At 56.5% G+C, this 24,469-nt stretch overlaps 3 protein-coding genes across 3 annotated transcripts; 2 read left to right on the top strand and 1 right to left on the bottom strand.

Moving 5' to 3' along the window:
- Window positions 1-231: 231 nt before the first annotated feature.
- Window positions 232-3,968, bottom strand: EVX2 (even-skipped homeobox 2). Its single transcript, XM_055307697.1, has 3 exons — window positions 3,542-3,968; window positions 2,318-2,607; window positions 232-954 (listed from the first exon to the last, which is right to left on the bottom strand). Exons 1-3 carry the CDS (start codon window positions 3,966-3,968, stop codon window positions 232-234), a joined length of 1,440 nt encoding a protein of 479 aa, XP_055163672.1.
- A 9,173-nt stretch (window positions 3,969-13,141) lies between these two features.
- On the top strand, window positions 13,142-15,007 carry HOXD13 (homeobox D13). The gene is made up of 2 exons (XM_055308603.1): window positions 13,142-13,922; window positions 14,757-15,007. Exons 1-2 carry the CDS (start codon window positions 13,142-13,144, stop codon window positions 15,005-15,007), a joined length of 1,032 nt encoding a protein of 343 aa, XP_055164578.1.
- Window positions 15,008-20,101: 5,094 nt separating this feature from the next.
- Window positions 20,102-21,068, top strand: HOXD12 (homeobox D12). Its single transcript, XM_055307681.1, has 2 exons — window positions 20,102-20,675; window positions 20,830-21,068. The coding sequence occupies exons 1-2, from the start codon at window positions 20,102-20,104 to the stop codon at window positions 21,066-21,068; spliced, it is 813 nt and encodes a 270-aa protein (XP_055163656.1).
- The last annotated feature ends 3,401 nt before the right edge of the window (window positions 21,069-24,469 follow it).

Below are 24,469 nucleotides of genomic sequence, written 5' to 3'. Positions count from 1 at the left end.
ATAGAAATAATTTGAGGGTACACCCGCCGGGTTTTCGCGCGGCTCTTCTCCCCCCATTCGGCCGGGGCAGCTTCCCTTCAGCCTCCCGCGCCGGGGCGCCCCCTGGCGGCAGCTTTGGCAGCGGGCAGCGCGCAGAGGGCACGTGGGCGCACGGAGGGCGCGGGGGGCGCTCAGGGGACTCCCGGGCACACTCTGAGCGGCGGGCACAGCCCCCTGGCGGCGGCGACGTAGTTATCTGGTGAGCGGCGCCTCGTCCCTCTGGTCCGGCGGGCTCACGGCGGTCTTGCTAAGCACCGCGGCCGAGTAGGGCAGGAAGCCGCTCTCGGAGCGCGGCGCCGCGGCGCTGCAGCCGAAGTCCGAGCCCCCCGCGGCCCCCGCGCCGCCCCCGCCCCCGCCGCCGCCGCCCCCTCCCCCTCCCCGGGAGCCCAGGGCCGCGGCGGCGGCCGCGGCGGCCGCGGCGGCCGACTGACTGCTGTGGCAACTGAGGCACGAGCAGGGCGCGGAGCCGCCGCTGGGGGGCGCCCCGGCCGCGGCGGCCGAGGAGGCCGCAGCCGCGGCAGCTGCTGCAGCGGCCGCGGCCGAGGCCGCGCTGTTGAGCCCCGCGGCGGCCGCCGGCGTCTGGTAGAGGCCCGGGTGGCGGAAGCTGCACAGCAGCTCCGGCCTGGAGTAGGGGTGCGAGAGGGCACGGAAGGTGTCCAGCGGGCGGATGGAAGTGGCGAACGGCGACGAGGCCGCGGCCGCGGCGCCGGAGGCCGCAGCCGCCGCGGCCGCGGCCGTGACGCCCACGTGCGGGTAGTAGTGCAGCGGCACGTGCGAGTGGAAGGGGTAGGGCAGGCTTCCGGTGGCGGCCGCGTGCGTCATCATGTAGGTGTAGAAGCTGGGGTCGGCCGGGTGCGGCCACGACATGGCCAGGCGCTGCCGCTTGTCCTTCATGCGCCGGTTCTGGAACCACACCTGGGGGGAGAGCCGCACGGCGGCCGGCCCGGGTTAGGGGGTGTCCTGCGGCCTCGGCCCCCGCCCGGCCCGCCTCCACCGCCCCGACCTCCCGCGGCCCGACCTGCTCCTCCCGGCCGCGGCCCAGCTCCGAGACCCCTCCGCTCCCCCGGCCGCCAGGGAGGCAGGCAAGGACGGGAGCAGCCGCGGGCACCCCTTCCTCAGCGGAAATAGGCCCCTGCCCTGGGTCCGACCGCCGCGGCTCCTGCCCCCCGGCTTTTCTGCTGCATTTTAAGGTCCCGACGCCACCTTTCCTCCCCTTCCCGCCCCCCACTGGTGCCCAGGCTTGCTGAGCACCCGTCTCTCAATCCCGGGATTTGCACGGGATTCCAGGCCACCTTCGAAGAGCGGCTACCGCGGCAGCTTTTCTAAACGGGTCTCCGCTCGAGGCCTTGAGTCCTCTGAGCTGCAAGCCCTGCCCCGAGGGCACGGTCCGGTTGTGCTATCGAAGGGGACGATTTTGTTGGAATCGTTGGCCTCAAATGAGTGGCGGGAGCCACAGCCTCTTAAACTGGGAAGGAGACTTTTCTACCCCTCCCAACACAGTCTAATGAAGACATCATTCGTCACGACTCTAAATTTTAAAAAGCCCGATCAAACCAAAGGGTGACTTCCACGACCTCCCTTACCCCTTGCAGTTTACTCTTTTCTCTCTGTGGAGTGTGAGATCCTCCGTGAAGTGTTCGCCAAGTCGCCCAGCCTCCCAGCTCTCTCTCCCGGATTAATAAAATTAACCAGCTAGAGATACAGAAGTAAGGACCACTCCGTTGCGTTCTTCACCCCCACCCCCACCCCCCGAAGGTTGCTTTTTTTTTTCCCCCCTGCTGCCCAAGAGAAAAATGTTTAGGAAACTACTTTCTCGACCCAATCGATTTTTAAAATACAGTATTCTTTTCTCCATGTTGTAACGATTTATGTGGAAAAGAAATCTCCAAGATCAAGAGCAGATGAAAAGTTTCACCTGGGTTCGAGCCAGAGGAACAAAGACCAGCCGGCTTTGCCACCGAGAGGGCAGGGGAGCCAAGGACGTGGGCTCGGGGCACCTGGGCAGGCGCTGGGCGAAGTCGAGCAGAGAGGCCAGCGTTTGCGGCCTCGGCCTCGCCATTCCCGGGGCCTTCCCAGGTCAGCCAGGCCGGCCAACCGTTAGGATTCGGCGGCTGAGGAATAAATAGGCCAATTCCTTCGGCGTCCCTGCGCCCCTGCGGATTTGCAGGCCCTCAGCTAAGGGTGGCCACCCAGGAAGGAGGCAGGAGAACCAAAACTCAACTCAGACCCCCCACCCCCACCCCGGGGAGGCTGGAAAAGGCGCCGCTGGAATCAATACCTTGATGGTGGTTTCGGGCAGGTTGAGCGCGGCGGCCAGCTCGCACCGGCGGGGCCGCGACACGTAGTTCTCCCGGTAGAACTCCTTCTCCAGGCGCGCGATCTGCTCGCGGGTGAACGCCGTGCGGTAGCGCCGCACCTGATCCGCGCCGGAGCCGGAGCCGCCCAGCGCCGCGCCCCCGCCGCCGCCGCCGCCGCCGCCGCCGCCGCCGCCACCTCCGTGCAGGCTGCCAAGGCCAGAGCCCGACGCAGACGTCGTGGTGCCCGCGGCAGAGCCGCTCTCCGCGTACCCTGGCAAACAAACGGCCGACAGTGCGAGAGTCACCGCAGGCCCGAGACCCGGGCGCCGGGGCTGAGCGCGGACGGGGGAAGCCGGGGGAGGACGGCGAGGCGGCTGCCTGAATTGATAGGGTCTGTCATGCTTACAAATTGCTGCCTTTAATGGAATCAATAAAGTTTGGGGAGCCCTTCATAACCAAATAATAAGAACTCAATTAGGAAGGGCGTGTTGTTTGTTTGTTGTTGTTGTTTTTTCTAGGTAATTGGAAATTTTCAACTCGGGAGAAAAATTGGCCAAGGGAAAACGCCTATATGTAGGCGCAGTTTGGGAAGCTCCGGGTTTCCCATGGTCTGAGGACGGTAGGGCAGCTTTCTGCAGGGCTTCCGACCTTTCTTGGGTAGTCTTTTGGGTCTGGTTAAAAATATTTTTAAGACTGGAGAGACAGCAGCAGCTCAAGCCAGAACCCTTAGGGGGTGGACTCTACTTTTCAACTCTTTCTCCGCTGACCCCAGCAGGTCTCCCAGAGGCGCCCGGCGACGCTCCCTCCGACTTACTCAGGCTGCCCCCTCCACTCGGCCTTGCGGAATCAGGGGTAACGGAGTTCGGAGCAGCTACCAGGGCACCCTTCCCGTAGCGCGGCGCGGCGGCTGGCTAGGGGCCGGGCAGCCCGCACAGGCTTGAGACCAGCCCGCAGGAACACTCACTGGGACTCGGGCGCTGGCGGGCGGGCCCGGCGCCCCCCAGGCCTGTGCCTAGCTGGGAGGCTCCAGGAGCAAAGCACCAGTGCGGGGGCCCCAGCATGCGCGCCCTCCCCGCCCGAGCCCGCTGGGTGCAGCTTGCCCGCCGAGGGTCGGGTAGGGGCAAAGGCAATCGGAAGGGCCAGCAGGAGCCGCGGAGGAACGGGGAGAGCGGGAGCCGAGAGCGCGGCCAGGGCGGCGCGGTTACCTTTGCCATTGTTTTCCTTGAGCGGCGCGGCAGCCAGGCCGCCAGGGGAGCGCAGCGCGGAGCAGCCCACCTCCACGTCGCTGCTCATGTCCGCCTCGGCGGCCGCCTCTGAATAGTGACCCGGCTTTTTACGGCCTTCGGCGGCGGAGGCGATTTCGGAGGAGACGGTGCTCTCGCTGCCCGGGTGCTGCAGGTTGAACAAAGTGTCTATTTCGAATTTGCCCTTGGCAGGGAGGTCTCCCAGAGCGCCGTGCAGGGGGGCGGACGGCAGGCGCGGGCTGAGGCGAGCCGGGTGCTGCGAATTTTCCAGGGCCTCGAGCACAGCATTGCCAGCCGAATCGGACAAATTGGAGAACCGCTTGCCGGCCGTGGGGCTGTGCAGCCCTCTCTCCATCAGAATCATCTCTTTTCTTATTCTTTCCATCATCTCAGCTTTCTAAAAAATGTCACAGTGGCCCGGCTGTCCCGTCCTAATGATGGGCTGCGCCTAGGGCTAATTCTCATTCAGCCCCAGCGAGCGCCTCTAAATATTATTATCTCTTTTGGAGGGAGGCGGAAAAATTGTGGGATGCCAGAGCGAGGGAATGACTGGTCAAAATGACCCATACATCCTTCCGAGCCCGAGATGTCATTCATCAAAAAGTAGCGCTCGCTCGTCATTAAGGTACGAATGACGCCGTTCGAATAATCATTTATTGTAACAGGTTTATAAGCAAATAAATACACGCTCCTGTCAGTGGGTAATGAAGGCGGCTTCGGAGCAGACAAATAGATCCAGGTAGGAGGCGAGAAGAGACAAGAAGTGAGGAGGAAGGCTCCGGTCCTTTGCCCGCTCAGAGCCGGTTCTGTTCGCCCGGGGGTTTGGCCTCGGGGGTGAAATTGACAGTCTGATTAATAGAGCGCGCCGCGGCACATTTCCCCCTTCATTTAGGGGCATCATTACGCTCTCAGTTTGCTGGGTTGCCCCTTAGGTCCTAATCATGCAGCGCCTTCCTCATTTTTCCTCGGACATAGATACGTGTTAAATAATAGATAATGCTTTGATTTTCCAGAGTAGATCGTCGGGAAGGGTTTTTTTTTTTTTAACATTTACAAGCGGGAGGGGGGTAAGGGAGGGGACAAGAGGGAGGATGTAGGAAGAGTTGCGTAAGGAGACCTTGTGCTCCTGTCTGGATTACTTATCTTTCGAATTTCAGAACCAAATATGTATTTTATTTAACAAATAGGACACCGAGTTTTCTCTCTCCCCACTTCTTCGCCTCAGCCTGGCTGCTTTCCTCCCACCCCAGGCTGAGAGAGAGAGAGACAGAGAAAGAGAGAGAGAAAGAGAGAAAGGGAAAGGAAATATCTTGGAGTTTTGAAAGCACTTTAGTGCTACGTGGCTGGGGAGGTGCGTTGGGCCCGCGCCTCCAAACGGAAATCATTAGGTCCTCTCTGATTTTTTAACACCGTTTGCGGAGTGAGTTCTGAACTTGAAGTCCTGGGATTTTTACTTTTATAACCCTGCTGATGGATAGGCTTCTCGCCTACGCATTTTCCCTGGGGGAAATGAACTCGGCTGGACGATTTCATAGTAGAATCCGACAGCTAACTTTAAACACAGTCGCGATTTACAACGCCATATGGGCTGCCCCAGATCCACTTTTCACGTTGCCAGCTTTCCCCCTCCCTCCTCAAATCGAATTATTTGTGGCAAAGTTGCCGAATTTCTAGGTCAAAGGAGAAAGAGAAGGGCCATAGCCTCCTTCCCCCACCGTCCGCTGCCCTCCCTTCTCCACCCTGCTCGGCTTTCTTCTCTCCTTCCCCTCCTCTCCCAACCCAGGCTCTTACCTGTGGCCCTGGGTACTCCCGGTGCTGAGCCTGGGCGCGGAGAGGCGCGGACCCGCCTTGCTGCTGCTTCTTGCGGCCTGAGCTTGGCGGCTGAGCCTCTTGGCGATAACTTTGATGGTCATAATGACGCCGGTGGCAACCATTTTAACGAAGATCAATCTTCACTCAAGGCCTTTGCACATCTCCTCCCGCGCTTGCGCCCCACCCTGTCCGGACCCCCAGTGCACCGTGCGGGCCCGCCAGCCAGCCGCCAGACAGCACAGATCCGCGGCCACAGGCGGGGACAGGACGAGACGGGGACGCGACCCAGAGGTCGGCCTGCGAGCTTCCGAAGCGGCCGAGAGACCCTGGCAATCTGGGCGCCGGGCGCGGGTCCTGCATCCTCGCCTCAGCGCCAACTCAGACCCCAACCCAGCCCCCACTTCCTCCCTGCCGCCACACCCAGCACGTTGGGGTGTGTTAGGGGCAAACCCAGAATCTATTTGCCCATCTCTCCGTTGGCGCTTTCCTTTTAACCTTGAACCCGTTGGGGGCGCGTCAGGAATGTAAGGAGAGACGAGGTGTTAAGTATATTTATATACATTTATACACATAGGCGATGCCAAAAGTTTCTCTCCTGTTCCCCTCGGCGCCAACTTATTTCAACAGCGCAAGCTTTGCTTAGAAAATCAATTCCGCCTCTGTAGGTAATAAACGGAATTCTCCCCCAAGGTGAGAAATGCAAAGCTGGATAGGCACGCGGTGGCTGGCGAGGGGAGGGGGGGGACGGCGGAGTGGGGGTCGGGAGCCCAGAAGAGGACTCGACTCGGGGTCCGCCTCCCACCCGGTCTCAGAGGCCCCTCGGCACCGAGCCCCAGGAGCCCTCCCCGAGCCGGCTTTCTCGCATGAAGGCTGTCCAAGATCAGCCTTGCGGGTGCCCCCACTTCTCCCCCCGGCTTATACCAGCCCCGGCAGGGTCACCCGGCAAAGCGGAGCCGCTGTCCCGGGAACCTGGGAACGGTACCCGCCCCCCTGCCCAGTCCCACTTGCTTAGGGAACTGAATGGGACACTTCGGTCCAGGTTCAAGTCCGTGGGTGGCCAAGGCCCTGGCGGGGGGTGGATCCGCCGAGGCGCGACCCAGGCGGAAGTCGCAGATGCCTTTATTGCTGTCGTTTGGCGCCCCCGTCTGTTTTATTCGCGGTTTCGGCAGCTGTGAGCCACTTTCAATCGCAGAAGCCGCCGCTGGGGGCTGGGGTGCGGACGGCCACCCCCATCTCCTCCTCCACTCGGCGCTTCTTTCCTTCCCCTGGGGCCTCGTGCCTCTGGTCCCCAAAAGCCTGCGCCAAACTGGACCTCAGTCTGTTGAAAAGGTAAAACACCGTTTCTAGGCGACCTCGTCATCCCTTTGTGGCTTTGAAAACTTTTGCACTTTTAAATAACACTAATATTTCGTATTCTAGCACGCTTGTTATAAAAGGTACATTGGAGGTCGCGTGAGGGAAATACAATAAAGGAGTATAATTTTTCACGAAACTGCGTTTAGCCAACAATGTTTCACGGGAGACAGTGGACATTCCACTACAGTATTTAATGTCCCTTAATTTCTTTAGATTCCACATCTACTAGTATAGTAACATTCCAATTTCTATATATAGCTTTTACTCTAAAATTACAAGTGCTTTTTACATATATGATCTCCTCTAAAGTTCGAAGCAACTCTAGAGATGGATTCTATTATTCCTTTGTGGACTCCCTCCACACAGAGAGGTTGAAGGACCTGCTGATTTAAACTTATCTCAGAAAATAATCCAGGTTATAAGGTACTTAAAAGCTTTGGGGCAGCATTTTTTGATTGATTTTTTTTTCACTTTGATATCTCTTCTTTAAGTACAGGCCTACCTCAAAAACATTAAGCCCTTGTAGAGGGTAGTGAGAAGATTAACAGTTCTGTTGATGTTTATGAATGAAATGCCCAAACCTTGGGCACTGCTCTCAGATTGTGGAGGCTGAAACCTAGAATCCCCCCCTGTCAGATGCTCCCAGTTTTTAGGTGTAGCCTCTGGGCCACATCAAGACCTCCTACCCACCACCAAAGGACAGGACTCGCTCAATAAAACAAGACAAGAATCCAGCCCAGTGGTTTGGCAGGAATTCTTAAAGTGCATTGGGGGTGAGGGTGTGGGGAGAACTTTCTCCAACTGGACTGGAAAGCACTTTTTGGTGGAAAGGAGAAATTACATGAAAGAGGTCTCATTTTTTGTTGTTGTTGTTGTTGTTATTAGGCCTCCAGACTAAGTATTTGTTTCTTGAGCAGCAGCGGGTCCTCCGAGGTGAAGTGGTAAACACTTTTGGCCTTCGACTGAATGTAATAAAAAAAAATGTGTCCAGGCCGCCCAAGGGGTGGGGCGCCGGTGAGGTGGGAGCTGGAACAGCCCCGCGGCCGCCCGGGCCTGGCTGCGGTCTCCCGCGCCGCAGGCTCCCGGCCAGGCGGGCCCCAAGGCCGCGGGCCCGCATCCCCGCCTCCGGATGCAAGCTCGCTCGAGGCCCGGGGCCGCCTGGGTGCAGAGGGACAAGCAGAGCCGCTGAAGCCTGGGCTTCGAACCCCCGGTACATTTTCTTTAGGGTAAATGCAGTCCCGCACGGCTTAGGGCTTGGAGGTTTCGGTTTATAAGCTGAGGAAGGAGCCGCCGGCTTGGCGACTCAGGCTGGACCCCGTCGTGGCACCTTCTTGCGGCCATCCCCAGGGTGGCCGTCTTCGCGCCTCTCTAGTCCCTCTGGCTGCTTCCAGTTCTCCTCCTTCCCAGTGGCGCACCCGACCTGGGACGGCCCTGGGTGGGGAGGGGGGTGCTTTCTCCCTGGACTCCGGAGCTACCCGGCCCCACTGCCTGCCTGAAGCTTGTGCGCCCTCCGAGCGACAGGAAAACTTGCAGGGACATCTAGCGCCAGGCCTGGGGAACTGCGCGCTGCCCAGCCGCGAACAGCCCGACCGACCGCTCGCCTCTGCGCCGCACTCCCTTCGCGCCCCCCCCACCCCCCGCCGCTACACACACACACACACACACACACACACACACACACACACCGCCTACCTTCCTGGTTGGGCATTTCCCTAACCTTCACCCTTTCTCCCGGCTGGTGTCCAGGGTGGATTCCTCAAAGAGACCAAGGGCTCTGCGGAATGGAGAGAGACAGAGACAGGGAGAGGGAGAGAGAGAAGGTGGGGAGAAAGAGGAACATGTATATTTTCTTTCATTTCCAAAGGCCAACAAAGTGAGCACTTACTGGACTTCAGTCAACAGTGACGTTGCTAGAGAAGTGTCTGCTTCTTCCTATACCAAGGACAACCCTACACCTTGGGACATGAGACAAAACAGCAGAAAATCATTTGCAGTCCCAGCTTTTGCTTTGCTGGGAGGGGGGAGCAACAAGTTATTACAGTCTTCCAGCACCCCCTTCTCTGTGAGACTAGTGCTTCTCTAAGAGGGAAGACTCCTACTGGGTTTAATTCTCACCAGGACTGGAGTTCTCTCCATCCCAAACAGGGGCCCCAGTGCCCTTCGGGAGGCAAACCTGGATTCACTAAATAGCATTTGGGGTTTAGAGAGTGTTTTGTTGTTGTCGTTGCAGACAATTTACATTTAATAAAGCCTAATTGAGTTGTCAAATCCGAATGGAATACATCTCCATTCCATCTCCAGACCTAGAAAGTGCCCAGACTGAGGATTCCAGCATCTGGCTTTCGCTAGAGACCCCTTTCTTTACCGTAGGTTTGCTGCTTTTAATTTTTAGATTTTCAACCTGAAGAAAACTGGGTATTTCCTACAGAGGGAAAATCAGCTTCAAAGTTGGCAGGGCACAGATTTGGTTAAGAACTGTTGAGCCAGGTCCACTGTATTTAAGGCTTTATTTTGGAATTAAGACTTTATTTCTACACTTAATTTTTTACTTCTTACAAGTTAATTAGGAGGGTGTCCTGCACTTCCTGGTGTGGCCATCAAGGAAAACACTTTCAAAGGAATTCCCAGCACCCCACTCTGATAGGAATTTTTAATTGTTGTCTGGCCATAATGGCCACTGATTATGTGGTTAATTGATCTCATTGCTGTTTTGGCAAGCAGAGGAACTTAGGTTCTTCAGTAAATCTAAATCTCAGACTTCATCCACCCATTCCCCAGCCCAGGACAAGGACAGGATTCAAAAGATCATTTACAAGAGGAGGACAACAGAGGATGTGACTTTCAGAACATTATTTATTCCCAAAAAGGGTGCCTATGGAGAGAGAGGAGAGAGGAGAGCAAGTGATGGGAAAGGAGGGTAGAGCTGGTCTCTCTCTCTCTCTCTCTCTCTGTCTCCCTGCCCCCTTCTTCTTCTCTCTCTCTCTTTTCTTAAAGGTTTTATTTATTTATTCATGTGAGACAGAGAGAGAAGCAAAGACACAGGTAGAGGGAGAAGGAGGCTCCTGCAGGGAGCCCGATGTGGGACTCAATCCTGGAACTCCAGGATCATGCCCTGGCGAGCTGAAGGCAGGCGCTTAACCGCTGAGCCACCCAGGCGTGCCCCTTCCCCCCTCTTCTCAATAAGACTTTGGGCAATGAGGGGTTTCTCACCTAAATCAGGAAATGTGACCAAACTGGTTTCACTGAATAACACATCAGTGTTTGGAAACATTTCTGTCTGGTTGCAAAAGATTTTCATTTAACCAAGATTATGCCTGTGTTGTTAAAGCTCCAACAAAATACACCCACAGGGTTCAGTCTGTGCTCCTGACCAGTTAAAGAAAATTATTCCCATTGAGTTTAAACCTAAAATCAATTCGGATGCAGGGTACACAAACTAAATGAAATGTTTCCGCAAATTCAGCCTCAAAATTCCTCCACCACCTACCACCCTTGGCTTATAAACTATGTGTCTTAGTAGTTCATAAACAGAGCAACCCTGACTTTGGTACTCAGCCACAACCCTATGATCCAATAGCAGCGGCTGCCCTTGGGGTGCTGGGTTTAGGAGCCCTCATAGGGTCCAGTCTGAAGCTCTTTCCTAGGGGGAATTCCCTGCCCCAGGGCCAGGACCTGGAAGGCTGTACAGGAAGCAGGTTCAGCGGCAGGATAGCAAGAGGCAATGCTCTTTAGTGCTCAGAACCTCTCTCATCTCTGAACATCTGCTAGGATGGGCAGAGAAACCCCAAGTCCTGTGCGAGTCCCACAGGGCAACTGGAGACAGGGCCATCATTCAGAAGTGTCTCTCAACTAGAGCATTAATTCAAACTTTCCTCCCAGTCCTGCACAACTTAATTTTAATGCTGCAAAATTAAGCCACAATTGAAGGGCTGTCTCAAATCAGCAAAAACTGACCAATTCTTCCTAGCTTAATTTCATTTTCTTCATTTTTTGGCATATCATCAGCTATTAAAATCTATTTATCAGAGAGAAAATGGCACAGAAGTCTCTGGTGGAGGGAAACCACAGTCTTTTAGTTTTAAAAGACTGAAAGTTCATTGGTTCCAGTTACTTCTTAGAAATTATTTCAACGAATTTGCTTTTTGAGGCCACGGAAAAATTTTTTAACTATGTATTTTCCCTTTTTGCAAAAAAGCAAGGGAGAAAAAGGAAGCATAGGAGTGTTTCAGGCATTCCAAGATTGGTTTGGTACTGAAATTGTTGGGTAAAGAGGACCTAGCCAAACTCTTCCAGAAAGTCAGCAACTCTGTCACCTGGCCTCCGGCTGGTGTTTTTTAAAAGCCGATTCAGCTTTCGTTACTAACTTTTGCCCCTTTCTTTCAGGTAGCCAAAATTGTTCTCACCAGCAAACTTCTACTCCTTATGATTTTTCTGCAAAGGCTCAGGCCCCTCTGACTTAAATTTGATCATGAACACATCTAGGACTTCAAAAAGGTCAAATTCCCCTGCCTTTCCTTTCCAGCACCCCTCTCATAACTTTCCCCTTTATTTGAGCCTTTTATGGTTACTGGGTTTTGCGTGTCAACACTCTCAACACCAGCAGCCCACCCTGCAATGCCAGGCCAGGCCCGGGAGGGCCTCCTTGGCTTTTTTATTCGCCCCATCCAGTCATGTCTTGGGTCCAGGAATGGCAGGGCTGTGTGATAAGCTGACTTCACCAATCACAGGCTCAGGGGAGCGATTTTCTTGGAGATGGGCCGGCCTGGGGAGTTGATGCTACAGAACCGAATAGGCTCCCTCTGAGGGCTCCTGCACCCACCGCAGCACCTTCGACTGCTCAGATGGAATGCTGCTCCTAAGGGGGAGCCTTCAATTTACCGCTGGACACACTAGCTCCCCACTGATGGCTAACATGGAGGGTGGTGGGCTGGGGCTCTGTGGCTGAGAAATGGCACGGAGGGATGAATCACGTCAGGGCTGCGATGCTTGACACCAAGAGCCCACTCTGTCCCTTGAGAGTCCAGACTCAGTTGCTCAGGGCTGCTCCTATCTGGGGCCCCAACTTGACTTGGGGGGAAAAAACCCCATCCTCTTATAATTTGCCCCCCTCTCAGTTCTCTGCAGTTGGCAGCTTGGAAAAGAAAGCGAAACAAAGTTCCCTGGGAAAGTGAAGTTTTCAATTAATTGGTGTGAGTAATGGGCGGGGGTGGGTGGTGGCTGCAAAATGCAAGAGGCACTGGGGCTGCAGGGGAGGCGCAGAAGTTTCGTGGAGGGCAGCCGAGCGGCTTTCTCCAGGTGCCCTCCACCGGCTCCTCGGCGGGCCCGGGGGAATCCGCGCCAGGGCTGGGGAGCCCAGTGGAGCCCGGTTCGGGGGGCGACTCCGGGTTGGCCTGGGCAGTAGGGGCGAGTAGTGCGGACCGGGCGTCAGGAGTTTTCTCGCTGGGGCAGATCGTCAGGTTGGCCGCGCCATGGCCGCGTCTTGTCTTCTGCTTGACTTGCTTGTAAGCCTCCGTCCCGGCCCCAAGGGCGCATGGTGGCATTCTCCTGGTGGGGGTGTGTGTGTGCGTGTGCGCGTGAGCAGGGAGCGTGGAGCGTGGAGCGTGGAGCGTGCTGCTCCGGCTGCTCCCAAGCCGGACGATCCCCTCTGACAACCTGCGTGATCCGCCCCTGCCCCGTAGCTGTGCTCGCGGTGGGGGATCCGCCCCTCGGGCTCGCGGTCCGGGTCAGCGCGTCCAAGCGACTGCGGGACGGCACCAGACGTCCGTCTGTCTTCTCAGCCCTCTGACCCTCTCCGTCCTGCGCCTTCGTTTAGCTGCGCGGCTCGGGGATCCGAGCAGAGGTGGCAAAGCCAGCCGCGGCCGGAACAAGGCGCAGGCCTCGGCGCGCGTCTCGGTCGCAGACTGGGCCTCGGATGGGCGGTCGCGCAATCGGCTCGCGGGGGCCCGCTGCGGCGCAACCGCCCGGGCCCGGGGAGGGCGGAAAGGGGCGGCGGGCTGCGCCGGGGGCTGGGAAGGGGCAAGGGGCCGGGGTGGGTGGGTCCGGCGGGGCCCGGGCGGCGAGCCAGGCTCTCCCGCGCCCCCACCCCCACGTGCCCCCGCGCAGCCAATGGCGCGGCCCCGAGCGGGAGCCCTCGGGGAGGGAGGAGGCCCCCCGACCGGCCCAGGCCCCCTCCCAACCTGAACTTCGTTTTTATAAACGTCCCGCGATGAGCTAACCTGTTGGAGGGCGGGCGGGCGGGCGGGCGGGAGGCGGGAGGCTCGCGGAGGGAGAGGGCGAGAGGAAGAGGGCGGGAGCGAGAGGACCGGAGAGGAAGGCGAGGAGGGAGGAAGCGCGCCGCGCCATGGTGTCCTGCGCGGGGCCGGGGCCGGGGCCAGGGCCGGGCCGGGCCGGGCCATGAGCCGCGCCGCGACCTGGGACATGGACGGGCTGCGGGCGGACGGTGGGGCCGCAGGGGCGGCCCCCGCCTCCTCCTCCTCCTCCTCGGCGGCGGCGGCGGCGGCGGCGGCGGCGGCGCCGGGCCAGTGCCGCGGCTTCCTCTCGGCGCCAGTGTTCGCCGGGACCCACTCCGGGCGAGCGGCGGCCGCGGCGGCGGCGGCGGCGGCGGCGGCGGCCTCGGGCTTCGCGTACCCCGGGGCCTCGGAGCGCGCGGGCTCCGCCGCGGCGGCGTCGTCCTCGGCCGTGGTCGCCGCGCGCCCCGAGGCTCCCGCGGCCAAAGAGTGCCCGGCGCCCGGCGCGGCCGCTGCAGCGCCCCCGGGCGCCCCGGCCCTGGGCTACGGCTACCACTTCGGCAACGGCTACTACAGCTGCCGCATGTCGCACGGCGTGGGCTTACAGCAGAACGCTCTCAAGTCGTCGCCGCACGCCTCGCTGGGGGGCTTCCCGGTGGAGAAGTACATGGACGTGTCGGGCCTGGCCAGCAGCAGCGTCCCGGCCAACGAGGTGCCCGCGAGAGCCAAGGAGGTGTCCTTCTACCAGGGCTACACGAGCCCCTACCAGCACGTGCCGGGCTACATCGACATGGTGTCCACCTTCGGCTCCGGGGAGCCCCGGCACGAGGCGTACATCTCCATGGAGGGCTACCAGTCCTGGACGCTGGCCAACGGCTGGAACAGCCAGGTGTACTGCGCCAAGGACCAGCCGCAGGGCTCCCACTTCTGGAAATCCTCCTTCACAGGTAGGGGCGCTGGGGGGGGGGGACGGGGAGGCCAGGAGGGAGGGAGAGGGGGGAGGGAAGAGAGACACAGAGAGAGAGGGAGAGAAGGGAAAGAAAGCTCTAGGAGTGTAGGTCCCTACTTGGCAGCCGCGCTCCTCCGTCCTCCTCGCCCAGCCAGGCTTAACCTGATGGAACGTTCCTAGAGTTTGCCTGGAATCTGTACCGCTCTCCTTGGAGCTAAACTGTCCTTCTCACAACCCTTTTCATGTCGCGTGCAGGCACAAGCCTGTTTTTCCGCCTGCAGTTGAGGGTGTTTGCGTGCCCTTGGCTCGGGCCTTGGCCCCTCCTTCCCGAAGAGGTGTCACAGAGTTGGGTCCCACTTTTGAAGGCTATGACTGCCCCAGGGTCACCACTAAAGCTTCTGAGAGCTCACGAATTCCAAACACTGTAACATAAGAAATGGAAGCTTGAACAACAACAAAAAAAACTTGAATTTTTTTTAAAGTCTGCGTATGTTTGCATGTGTCTGTGTGCAACCAGCATTTGCAGAAACTGTCCTTATAACTGTCCTCAATAAAAAAAAAAAAACTGTCCTCAATAACCATGCCATAAAAGTGAAGGCTTGTTAAGATGCTGGTTTGAGAAACCATGACGATCCATCAAATGCCTTCACTTTGAAGTGTAAATAATCTTTCTTTAATAATGTGTTAAATAATATGTCTGTGTAAATAATAATAAAATGCAAACAGCCTGGTTTTCTTTATTCCCCATACTCCTTCCAAACGTACATACACAGCCCCCAGTGGTGCTCCAGGAACCCTGGTCTAATTTTTTTCATGCTGTTTTTTATACCAGGGGATGTGGCTCTAAATCAGCCAGACATGTGTGTCTACCGTCGGGGGAGGAAGAAGAGGGTGCCCTACACCAAACTGCAGCTCAAAGAACTGGAGAACGAGTATGCCATTAACAAGTTCATTAACAAGGACAAGCGGCGGCGGATCTCGGCTGCCACGAACCTATCCGAGAGACAAGTGACCATTTGGTTTCAGAACCGAAGAGTGAAGGACAAGAAAATCGTCTCCAAGCTCAAAGACACTGTCTCTTGATGTGGACCAGATTGGCCAGAGAGAGTTTAAATGCTTTCAGTTGTCTCCAAAAGACCTTTGGAAAGACTTGAATATGTATTTAATTCCCCCCATCTCCCTGCCAATGATGGCAAATTTTGTGAATTGTCTTTCTTTCTTCCCCTTATCTGGCTCTAAAACCTTTTGCTGCCCAACCTGACTTTGTAGTTCTGTTTCTTACTTGTTTATTATTGATTTTGTTCTTGTCTAGGTTTTTTTTTAATGATGTTTTTAATGTTCTGTTTCTCCCTCCAGGCCAGTATAAAGGACTTGAAGTATTTTTTTAATAATCCTCCCCCCCCACACACACACACAAGAATTTCAGAAGTGCCATTATTATTTTAGGGTCTTATTTTCTTGAGTCACTTCATATGCCTGTTTCCAGCACTGATTATCTTCATAATCTATTAGGAAAGTACAATTTGCAGTCATTCATATCCTGTGATTGGGCAATTTAATCATTAGCTCTCAGTAGTCACCCTGAGGCAAGTGGAAACAGCTCTGGGCAGGCAGTGCTCTAGGGTCACTGGGAAAGTCTAAAAACAGGCTGCCGGAGGTGCTGTGATGGCTTTAAAAGCAGCTACCTTATTAAATAGGGTTTGTATCGATATTGGAATGAAGACAATCTTTCCTACTTTGGGTCTTTCATTTGCTGTTGTAGTTATATATGTTTAGTATACCTTGTCGATTTGTGCTTTTATAATCTTTAATTTGAAAATAATGTGTCCTCATGGATGCCTTCATTTCCCCAGCTCTCGATGCAGATATTTAAATGGCTGCAATTGTGAGAGTGATCCGTGGAGGGATAAATGCACACCTTCTCCTTGACCTTGGGTCTGTGGGACTAGAATTGAGGGGATCTCCTCGGTCCCCTGAAAGAGACTGAATCAATGTGGCCATGGGTGGAAACTTTAATCCAGAACCCAATGAAGAACTTGACTGTCTGAACAAATGTATTGAGCCTTTTGTTTTAAAACAGCTAACAAATATGAAGAATGTGGAGCTCTAAAGTTCAAGATTTAAAAAAAAGATGTTTCTAAAAGTGATGACAAATAACTACTTTTAAAGTGCTGCATATTTATACAACTGAGAGATTATTTTTGTAGATGCAATGTCTGTGAGCTGGGATATGTGTGCAGTGCTTCAGGCATTTAAAAATCATTTTTTTTTATTCCTAGGGAGATGCAAATAAACAGAACTCTGTTTCCTCTGTGTCTTTATATATTTGTTTTCTTTTTCCAAGCTTGTGTTACCTCTCGTGTTCTTATTTATTATAAAATCTTGTTGTCCTGAACATTACAATGTTCCCTATAGATGAAGGAAACCTCAACTCCAGTTCTACTCTCTGAAGCCTCCACTCCATTTCCGCCACCCGTCTCTGCCCTTTTCCCTGTGGCTTTAACATAAGTAGTGATGTCTTTAAATGAGAATATAATTTGTGGTGTCTAAAATGGTATTTTTGACCAGACAAAAAACATCTCCAATAAAATTTTACTTCTCTTTCAATATTATCACTTTATTCAAATACCTTTATTTTTTTTTAAATCAACATGTATGTTTGTGTCTGGGTATACGAAATTGTGCTCGCTTGAAGGTGTTCTTCCTAGAAAGACGGTTATAAATATCTACTCTTGGAAGGTCTTGAAATTAGACATATCCATATTTGGCAGTTGAAAAAGAAACATCTCAGGCTGATCCCTTATCGCCTTCTCCGAGCAGCCTCCAAACAGCATCTGAGGACTGAAACCATAATTACACACCCTAAACCTCTGGAAGCAATTTTTAGGCACCGCGAACTTTCTTTTCGAGGCCTTTTGGCCACTCGGGGAAATGGCCGCTGAGGAACTGGGTGCCTCATCGTCGCAGGCGCCCAGGACGAATCCCTTTAGTGCTTGCTAACTTTTTGGTGTGTACGTTAAATACGCGTGTTTAAAACTTCACACTCTATGTAAAGTCTTCTCGCGGGAGGGCTCCCTTGTGCATCTGCCGGGGGAAGCGCAGAGACCCAAGGTCCAGAGCTACTTTCGTTTTCTCTGGCCCGGCTTGATTCCTCTCCTGTCTTGCACCGATGGTTGGCTGTGCGCCGCCAACTTCGTTTTAACTAAAAGATAGAGACAGAGACAGAGAGAGACAGAGTCAGAGACCGAGAGGGAGAAGGGGACAGAACGGGCTATGATTCAACCTGGAGAAGAAATAACCCCTGAAAATGGGGACACATCGACCCCGACCTTCCACTTTCTGGAAGCGTTTCCAACATTTTCTCTGTTTTCCTCACGAGATGGTCTTTCATGTGAAACGGGCCTGTTTTCCCTTCTTTTTCCAACATCATCCCCCCCCCCTTTTCTCCATAAATTCCAGACTCCGGAGCCGCACTCCATTCCCAGGTCCATTTCTAAAGGTTTCCAGGCGGACGGGGGGCGGCCTCGAGGCTTTTCCCTCCATCTGAGGCTTGCGGGTCAGTTCCCCTCCGCCTCAGAGAAATGGGAGTTTTGCTGAAGATTAAAACTGCTCCAGTGCTCTCCGGTGGAATTTGAATTGATGGCTAAATCAGTAACAGATGAAGACTTTGCTATTTATATGCATTCCTTTTGTATTCCGAATTGGGAGGGAGTGGAGGGGCCGGTAGGTGGCCGGGGCGCGGGCGGGAGGCCCGGGGGCGCCAGGGCGAAGGGGGCTCGGCAGAGCGGCCTTTCCTTCGGGTGGAAGCTGGGAGGCCGCGCGGAGGGCGCCTCCGGGGCCCGGCGGGTTTCGGGCGCCGCCGCTGGGGACTCGAGGCCCGCGCGCCTCCGCGTGAGCGGAGCGAGGGAGGCTTTGCGGCCCGGACGCACCGCCAGACAAAGGGGCGGCCGCGACGCTTGCCCGGGTCTGGCAGCCTGCCGGCCGCCTCTGGCTCCGCTGTCCCGGCCAGCCTTGCTGCCACGATCTCCGGCTTCCAGGGACGCCCGGCGGGGCCTGGCAGCGGGCCGTGACCGCGCGGGCTGGCGACCCCAGGCCGGCCGTGCCGCCCTTCACTGTTGATCTTGACCGTGCGGCGGCGCGGCGCCAGGCGTGGAGCTCGCTCGCCATCTCCTGGGCGGTCGGCGGCATTGGCAGAGCTCGCGGCTCAGCTCCGCGGCCAGATTCTCTCCCGAATATTCCCCCCAGCTCTGCAGCCAAGCCTCCCGCCGCGTCCCGCCCGGCCCCGCCCCGCCCCCGCCGCCCCCGCCGCCCCCGCCCCCAGCGCACAGCTTTGCCTGCGGGACCTCGGAAATCCTAAATCCGGGCGCTGAGGTGGGGCGCCTGGGCACCACTCTGAGCCAAGGAGAAAGGGAGGGAGTCGAGTTGGTCTCGCCTGGTTTTCACTTAGTTCCTTTACATCTTTAGTCCCCAGGGGTAAGCTGCAGCTGTGCGGCTGCCTCGGGGTCCGGAGGAGACACCCTGCACTTGGAAGTACCGAGCATCGCTGTGTGCTGAGGCCGTGGGAGCCTGCGGGGATCCCTGGGGAGGCGGTAGCCCCTGGAAAACGGGGAGAGTTTCCCCCAATGAGAGCCTGGATCCCCTAAATCCTTAGGAACTGAGGTCGCAGCTTTTGCCTACACCCCCCAACGTCCCCCCACCCGCCACCCCCAAGGACGAGGAGGGGAGTCCTGGTCTGTAGGTCTGAGCTCCCAAGGAAACCCCGACAGAACCCTGAGGAGTCCCGGACATCCCCATCCCCACCCCCTGCCCCCGCCCTCGAGCGGGAGGAAGAGACCGACGGCGTTCCCCAGAGCCGCCCAATTGGTCGCCATAACTCACACAATAAAGTCGCAGCGCGGTGGTCAGCCTTGCCCTCCGGCGGCGCCTGTGTGGTCTCCGCGCCGGAGCTGGCGGTCTAACCAATTCCAGCTTGGCTCGGGGACCGGCGAGGCGGGCTGCAGGTTGGGGCGGGCGCCAGTCACGCGGTCGCTGGGGTTCTTGGGACAGAGGCGGGAGAGGAGGACCCAGAGCCCCCTTGGCCAAACTAAACCGGAGGCTGCCGCACTGCTGCCGGCGACGGAGAGCGGCCCCAGCGGCGTCCCTGTCCTCCGGAACCCCGAACCCGCCCGCGGCCTCGGCGGCGCCCAGCCCGGTCCCGCTAGCCTGCTGCCTCGGTGTGTCCCGCTCTTCCCGAATGACTCTGGCTCTTCCGTCCTTCCACACCGGGTCCCGGGAGCTCTCGTCCTGCTCTGCCCACTGCAGAGGAGTCGAACAGCTTGGAGTTCTGGTTGGCAGGACGTAGTCGCCAAGGTGACTCCTGGCGATAAAGGGAATGTAGCCTTTGGCCACGGTTGGCCAATCCAACTGCCCCTTCCCGGGGCCAGCATTCTCCATGGACCTGGACGGCCACAACTTTCCTGGGAGCAGAAGGCTTGGCCATGGAGAAGCACACCAGAGTTGGTGTGAAACCGCCTTCCTGGCAGCCAAGCCTGGGCAGAGTTTGTGATGCCTTCCTCCTCCATCAGCAAACTTCTTGGACTGTGCCGGGTTCAGGCAGTGTGGGGGTCTCCGCTGCTAGACCACTAGTGCAGAGTCCTCTCCAGGGTGACGGGGTGGGGAGGAATCGGCGCAGGAGTAGCATTGCTCAGGCCTAGGGGACACAGCCCGTGGCCCCACCACACGGTGGGCTTTCCGTACAAGCCTAGAGGTACACAGTGCTGGAGAAGGCCTTAGCTGCAACTTAAAGCTGGTGGTAGCAAGCCTGGCCCAGGTAGCCGGTGGAGAAAGGGAGTGCAAAGCTAACCAAGACCAAGAAGGATCCCAAGGGACATTCGGGCAAAGGCACCCAATGTCCCCAGCTCCAGAAGCTGAGCCCGGAAACTCCCAGTGGTTTCACCTTCACTCAACGCTCTTGGGTTCTGACTGGCAGCCTCGTCCTTCTCCTTCGCCATCGAATATTGCGGGTGTTATCATAATACCCTGAAGGGGGGGAAACGGGTCGGGGGATGTAGGCGGTGCTGAAATGACCGGCTTTGAAGAACCTGCAGGCAAAGTTTCGTCCAATCGTCTGAGCCTGTCCTCTTATTCCCGGTTGTAACTAAATACTGCTGCGAGCGCAGCCGAAGCCCTTTGTTGGAGATGTGCGAGCGCAGTCTCTACAGAGCGGGCTACGTGGGCTCGCTTCTGAATCTGCAGTCGCCTGACTCCTTCTACTTCTCCAACCTGCGGCCGAATGGCGGCCAGCTGGCCGCGCTCCCCCCCATCTCATACCCGCGAGGCGCGCTGCCCTGGGCCACCGCGCCCGCCTCCTGCGCCCCAGCGCAGCCTGCCGGGGCCACCGCCTTCGGCAGCTTCTCGCAGCCCTACCTGGCCGGTTCCGGCCCGCTTGGCCTACAGCCCCTGGGCGCCAAGGACGGACCCGAAGAGCAGACCAAGTTCTATGCGCCCGATGTGGCTCCCGGGCCGGAGGAGCGTGGCCGGGCGCGGCCGCCCTTCGTCCCCGAATCTGGCCTGGCCCCCGCGGCCGCTGCTCTCAAGGCCGCCAAGTACGACTACGCGGGAGTGGGCCGCGCGGCAGCCGGCTCTGCGGCCCTGCTCGAGGGGACCCCCTGCGCTGCCGGCTTCAAGGACGACGCCAAGGGCCCGCTCAACTTGAACATGACAGTGCAGGCGGCGGGCGTCGCCTCCTGCCTGCGACCTTCGCTGCCCGACGGTAAACGGTGGCCACGCTCCCTGGGCCAGTTTGGGCTGGGCTGGGTGGCCAGGGGCGGTGCAGGGGACAGTGTGCAGGGGGAGGGAGCCGCTGGGGGCGGGCAGGCGACAGGGAGCGGCCAGCCGGGCTGACTCGGGTTGGGGCTGTGTTGCAGGCCTGCCGTGGGGGGCGGCCCCAGGGAGGACCCGCAAGAAGCGGAAACCCTACACCAAGCAGCAGATCGCGGAGCTGGAGAACGAATTCCTCCTCAACGAATTCATCAACCGCCAGAAGCGCAAGGAATTGTCCAACAGGCTGAACCTCAGCGACCAGCAGGTCAAAATCTGGTTCCAGAATCGGCGTATGAAAAAGAAGCGCGTGGTCCTGCGCGAGCAGGCGCTGGCGCTGTACTAACCCCGCGCGTGGCGCGGCTGGCCAGGCCTGCCTTTTAAGGCCGAGGCCTGGCGTGAAGGAAGAGCTGGGACTGGGGGCTTTTCCGTCCGCCCCTTTTCGCTCCTCCGACCCAAGTACCCTCCCGCTCAGTCTGCAGCTCCAGAAGCCAGCAGAGGACTTGGAGACCTGGCCAGTTGGGCCTCTGCGCTTCCCACTCTCTGGGAGGAGCCTGCAGAAGTTGCAGTATAACCTTGGCCTTGGGGCTTCCTGAGTGGGGGCCTGGGGTCACCTGTCCTAGCTCTCCTCTGGGGTATTTACATGGCGGCTCACCCTAGCACCCTTGTACTTGGATTTCTGCTTCCACCTAGACTCCTTTTCCTCTTCTCCCCAGCCCTTTTTGAATTTAGCAGGCACCTCTCTAGAGCTCAGAGTGGAACTGAATTTGGCAAGTCCTTCTAAGGAGTAGGAAAGGGCTGCAGGCACAGTTGGGTCTCTTTGCCGCCAAAGCCCCCTGTAGCAAAGCCAGAAACTTGGTTCTGGAGAAAGGAAAGGGCACCGCCCCCCTCCTGTCTGCCCTGGCTGATTTGGGAGGACAAAAGCCACCCTCGATATTCAGACTTTGGGAGGAGAGGGGAGAGGAAGGACGGTGTGGCCGGACAAATTCGAAGATACCTCGGAGTTGGGGCTGGGCTGGCCCTTCCAGCTGGACAGAATGGGGTGGATACTTCCTTCCCAGGGATCGGGGCAGGGAGGTAGAGGCTCCAGGACCTAGCAAACTGCCATAGCAAACTGCCATCTCTAGATAGGACTGGTAAAATTCTCCTACTTCTCCTGTCTCCTCACACATGTCTAAGCCAGAGCCCTGCACTCCGTAATTGGACTCAGCTCTGGTGAGGACAGCTGCTAATCTGCTTTGAGGCTGGGTTGCACTAGGAGGTGGGAAAAATATCCAGGGGGAGGAGAAGGCAGTGAGCAAGGAGAGGGGTGTCCTACATTCCAGCTGTAAATATGACCTCCCTGTTGAGGTGGGTAGAGGTGTAGACATGTCTTTCTTGAATTAGGATAATGGGCCACCGTTTGGAGACGTGAAAGCTCCTCCACCAGTCAGGGGGCAAAGAAGGAGGCCCCTCAAATTCTCAGCCCCTGGTCGCTGCTCTGACCAAGTAGAGAGAAGTTCCCTTCTCTTACCATTTTCACCACCGGACAACTCCACCAGGGGCCTTTCTGTGCCTCAGCCACTGTGCCTTTACAGAGGCCATGGCTGGCTTCCCTCGATGGAGCTGGAGCGGTAAGGCCCTGAGCCCTGCTGGGCTTGCTTTCTGGAAGCTGGGGTTCCTGATGCTACATGGAGTTGTTTTGCATATGTTGGGTTGTCCTGGTTTAGCCTCAGTGAAACTGAGGGAGGCCCCCCCAAGCTCCTTCTAACACCCCTGCCCCTTTTCCCTCTCCTTCTGAGAAGTAGCGCCCCCCAACTCCTACTGAGGTATATGACAGCCAAAGAGTTGAAGATTCCTTCCCAAAGTCCAGTGATTTATTTTCAGTGGAGGACTAGGCCTTAAGATATGGAGTAGGCACCTCACAGAGAGCCCTAAGCCTCCACCCAAATGACCTCAGTTTATGTTGACTAATTGCAATTTCTTTGCTATCTAATAGTTGTTGTGCATGGTTTCTGTTGTTTTGATTTTGTTAAACAACAACAACAACCCAAGAGCTTGTATATATCAGATACATCGAAATGTTTTGAGTGGAAATAAATATCCAGGTCCCAGTCAAGGTGTCAAGGGACTGATGTCAATTTTTCAGAACGTTTCGGATACCCTCCTAATGATTTGAGGGCACCAAATTCGTTTTTCTTTCCTGATTGTGGTTTCACTGCAGGTGTTGACTGTTCATTAAATGAGAAAATGGCTTCCAAGTCGGTCAGAAAATGGTGTATAAAAGCCTATGAACAAGATATGTATGAAACATCTGAGTGGGAGGTGCGGGGACTGTGGGCAGATTTGAGTGTGTCTCCCACAATAAGTGAACTCTCAGCTTGTTGCTGGCCAGGGCTTCTGTATTTTGCCTAAATTCTCAAACTTTAAGGCTTGCTGTTGGGGGTGGGGGGCTGCTGTCAAGATATGAGGCTCCACAGATTTCAATACAAAACACGTCTCCCTGGTCAGGCTTCTTTAGAACAGGCTGTGCCCGCTGGAAATCCTCCATACTGACATCTCTGCCCAGTAGGCTTCCTTGGGAAATGTGGCCTCTGCACCCCACAGGCCTTAGGAGCCTCTAGCTGAGGCTGGGAAAGTTAAAAACCTGCTCAGTATTCACCATCCTCTTGCAGATCTCAATTTCCAGCTAGCTTTGAAATGGGAACTAGACAATTGCTGGCTTTTAGCAAGTGGGAGAATTAGCAAAACCATTAAATCTCTAATACCAAGTATTCATGGGTTCCAACTCCCCTTTCCTGAAATACATTTTGATGTGTATTTTTTAAAATGTTTTTTAAACAGTTCCTTTAAGAAAAATATAACGGTGGGGGGCAGGGTGGGGTGGGGTGGGGGAAGAAGCAAGAGGCTGCAGAGGCCCTATCTTCAGAAATGTTTTCTCACCTGATGGGGCTCAGAGAGGTATTGGTACCTGGAGCTGGGTCTCTCCCCCAAAACAGCAGAACAAAGGCGGAGGCCACACGCAGACTATAGGTCCAGAGGGCTGGGTAAAGGACTAGGAAACCGGACTTAGACGCAGGCCCTGGGATAACAGAGAGAGACCGATTCTTTCCAATGTATGCCATTAAATCATCACGTTTTTTCTCTTTAGCCTGGGATGTGGGGTGGGAGGAGAAATTCATGGAGACCACTCCCCAAAGAGATTGAAATTATTCTAAGTGCAAAATCTCGGTTGTCCGTTGGGGCTTCAGCAGTGTTTTTTCAAATTTGTCCCCTTTACTGATCTGCACAAATACAAAGGCGGTGGTGTCCTCTCTCCTTTCCTAGCCAAGGTCCTGGCAGGGATTTGGAACCACGGCGAAATTCCTAAGAAACAAACGCGGAGAGAAATGATGCTGAAATCTGAGTGCTCAACATTCCCTCGCACAAAGACAAATGCGTCCTCCAAAATGCTGCAGTCCAGGCAGGCCTCTTGACCAAGAAGAAGGGGTTTAAACGAGAAAAAATGGCTTCGGCTAGCATTCAACCAGCTGCAAGCTCAGAGGGCCGACGGGGGGACTCTTAAGGCCTGGGGGCTCTCCCCGAGGGAGGCGGGCTGGGGAGGCTTCCGGGAGGCCGGCGGGTGGAGGAGAAATCCGGAACCGTTGTAAATATTCATGTCTGCGGGGGGGGGGGGTGCCTCTTCACCCCGCCTCTCCCAGCTGCAATCACCCCCCCTCGGGAGGAGGGGGGGCACCGCGCCTGTCCGACCGTCCTTGGACAAAGGTG

This window comes from Nyctereutes procyonoides, unplaced genomic scaffold, assembly GCF_905146905.1.
Source record: "Nyctereutes procyonoides isolate TBG_1078 unplaced genomic scaffold, NYPRO_anot_genome, whole genome shotgun sequence".
NCBI classification, from domain to species: Eukaryota; Metazoa; Chordata; class Mammalia; order Carnivora; family Canidae; genus Nyctereutes; species Nyctereutes procyonoides.
The sequence above is the reverse complement of the archived record's forward strand: the minus strand, read 5'-3'. Positions and strand labels throughout refer to the sequence as shown.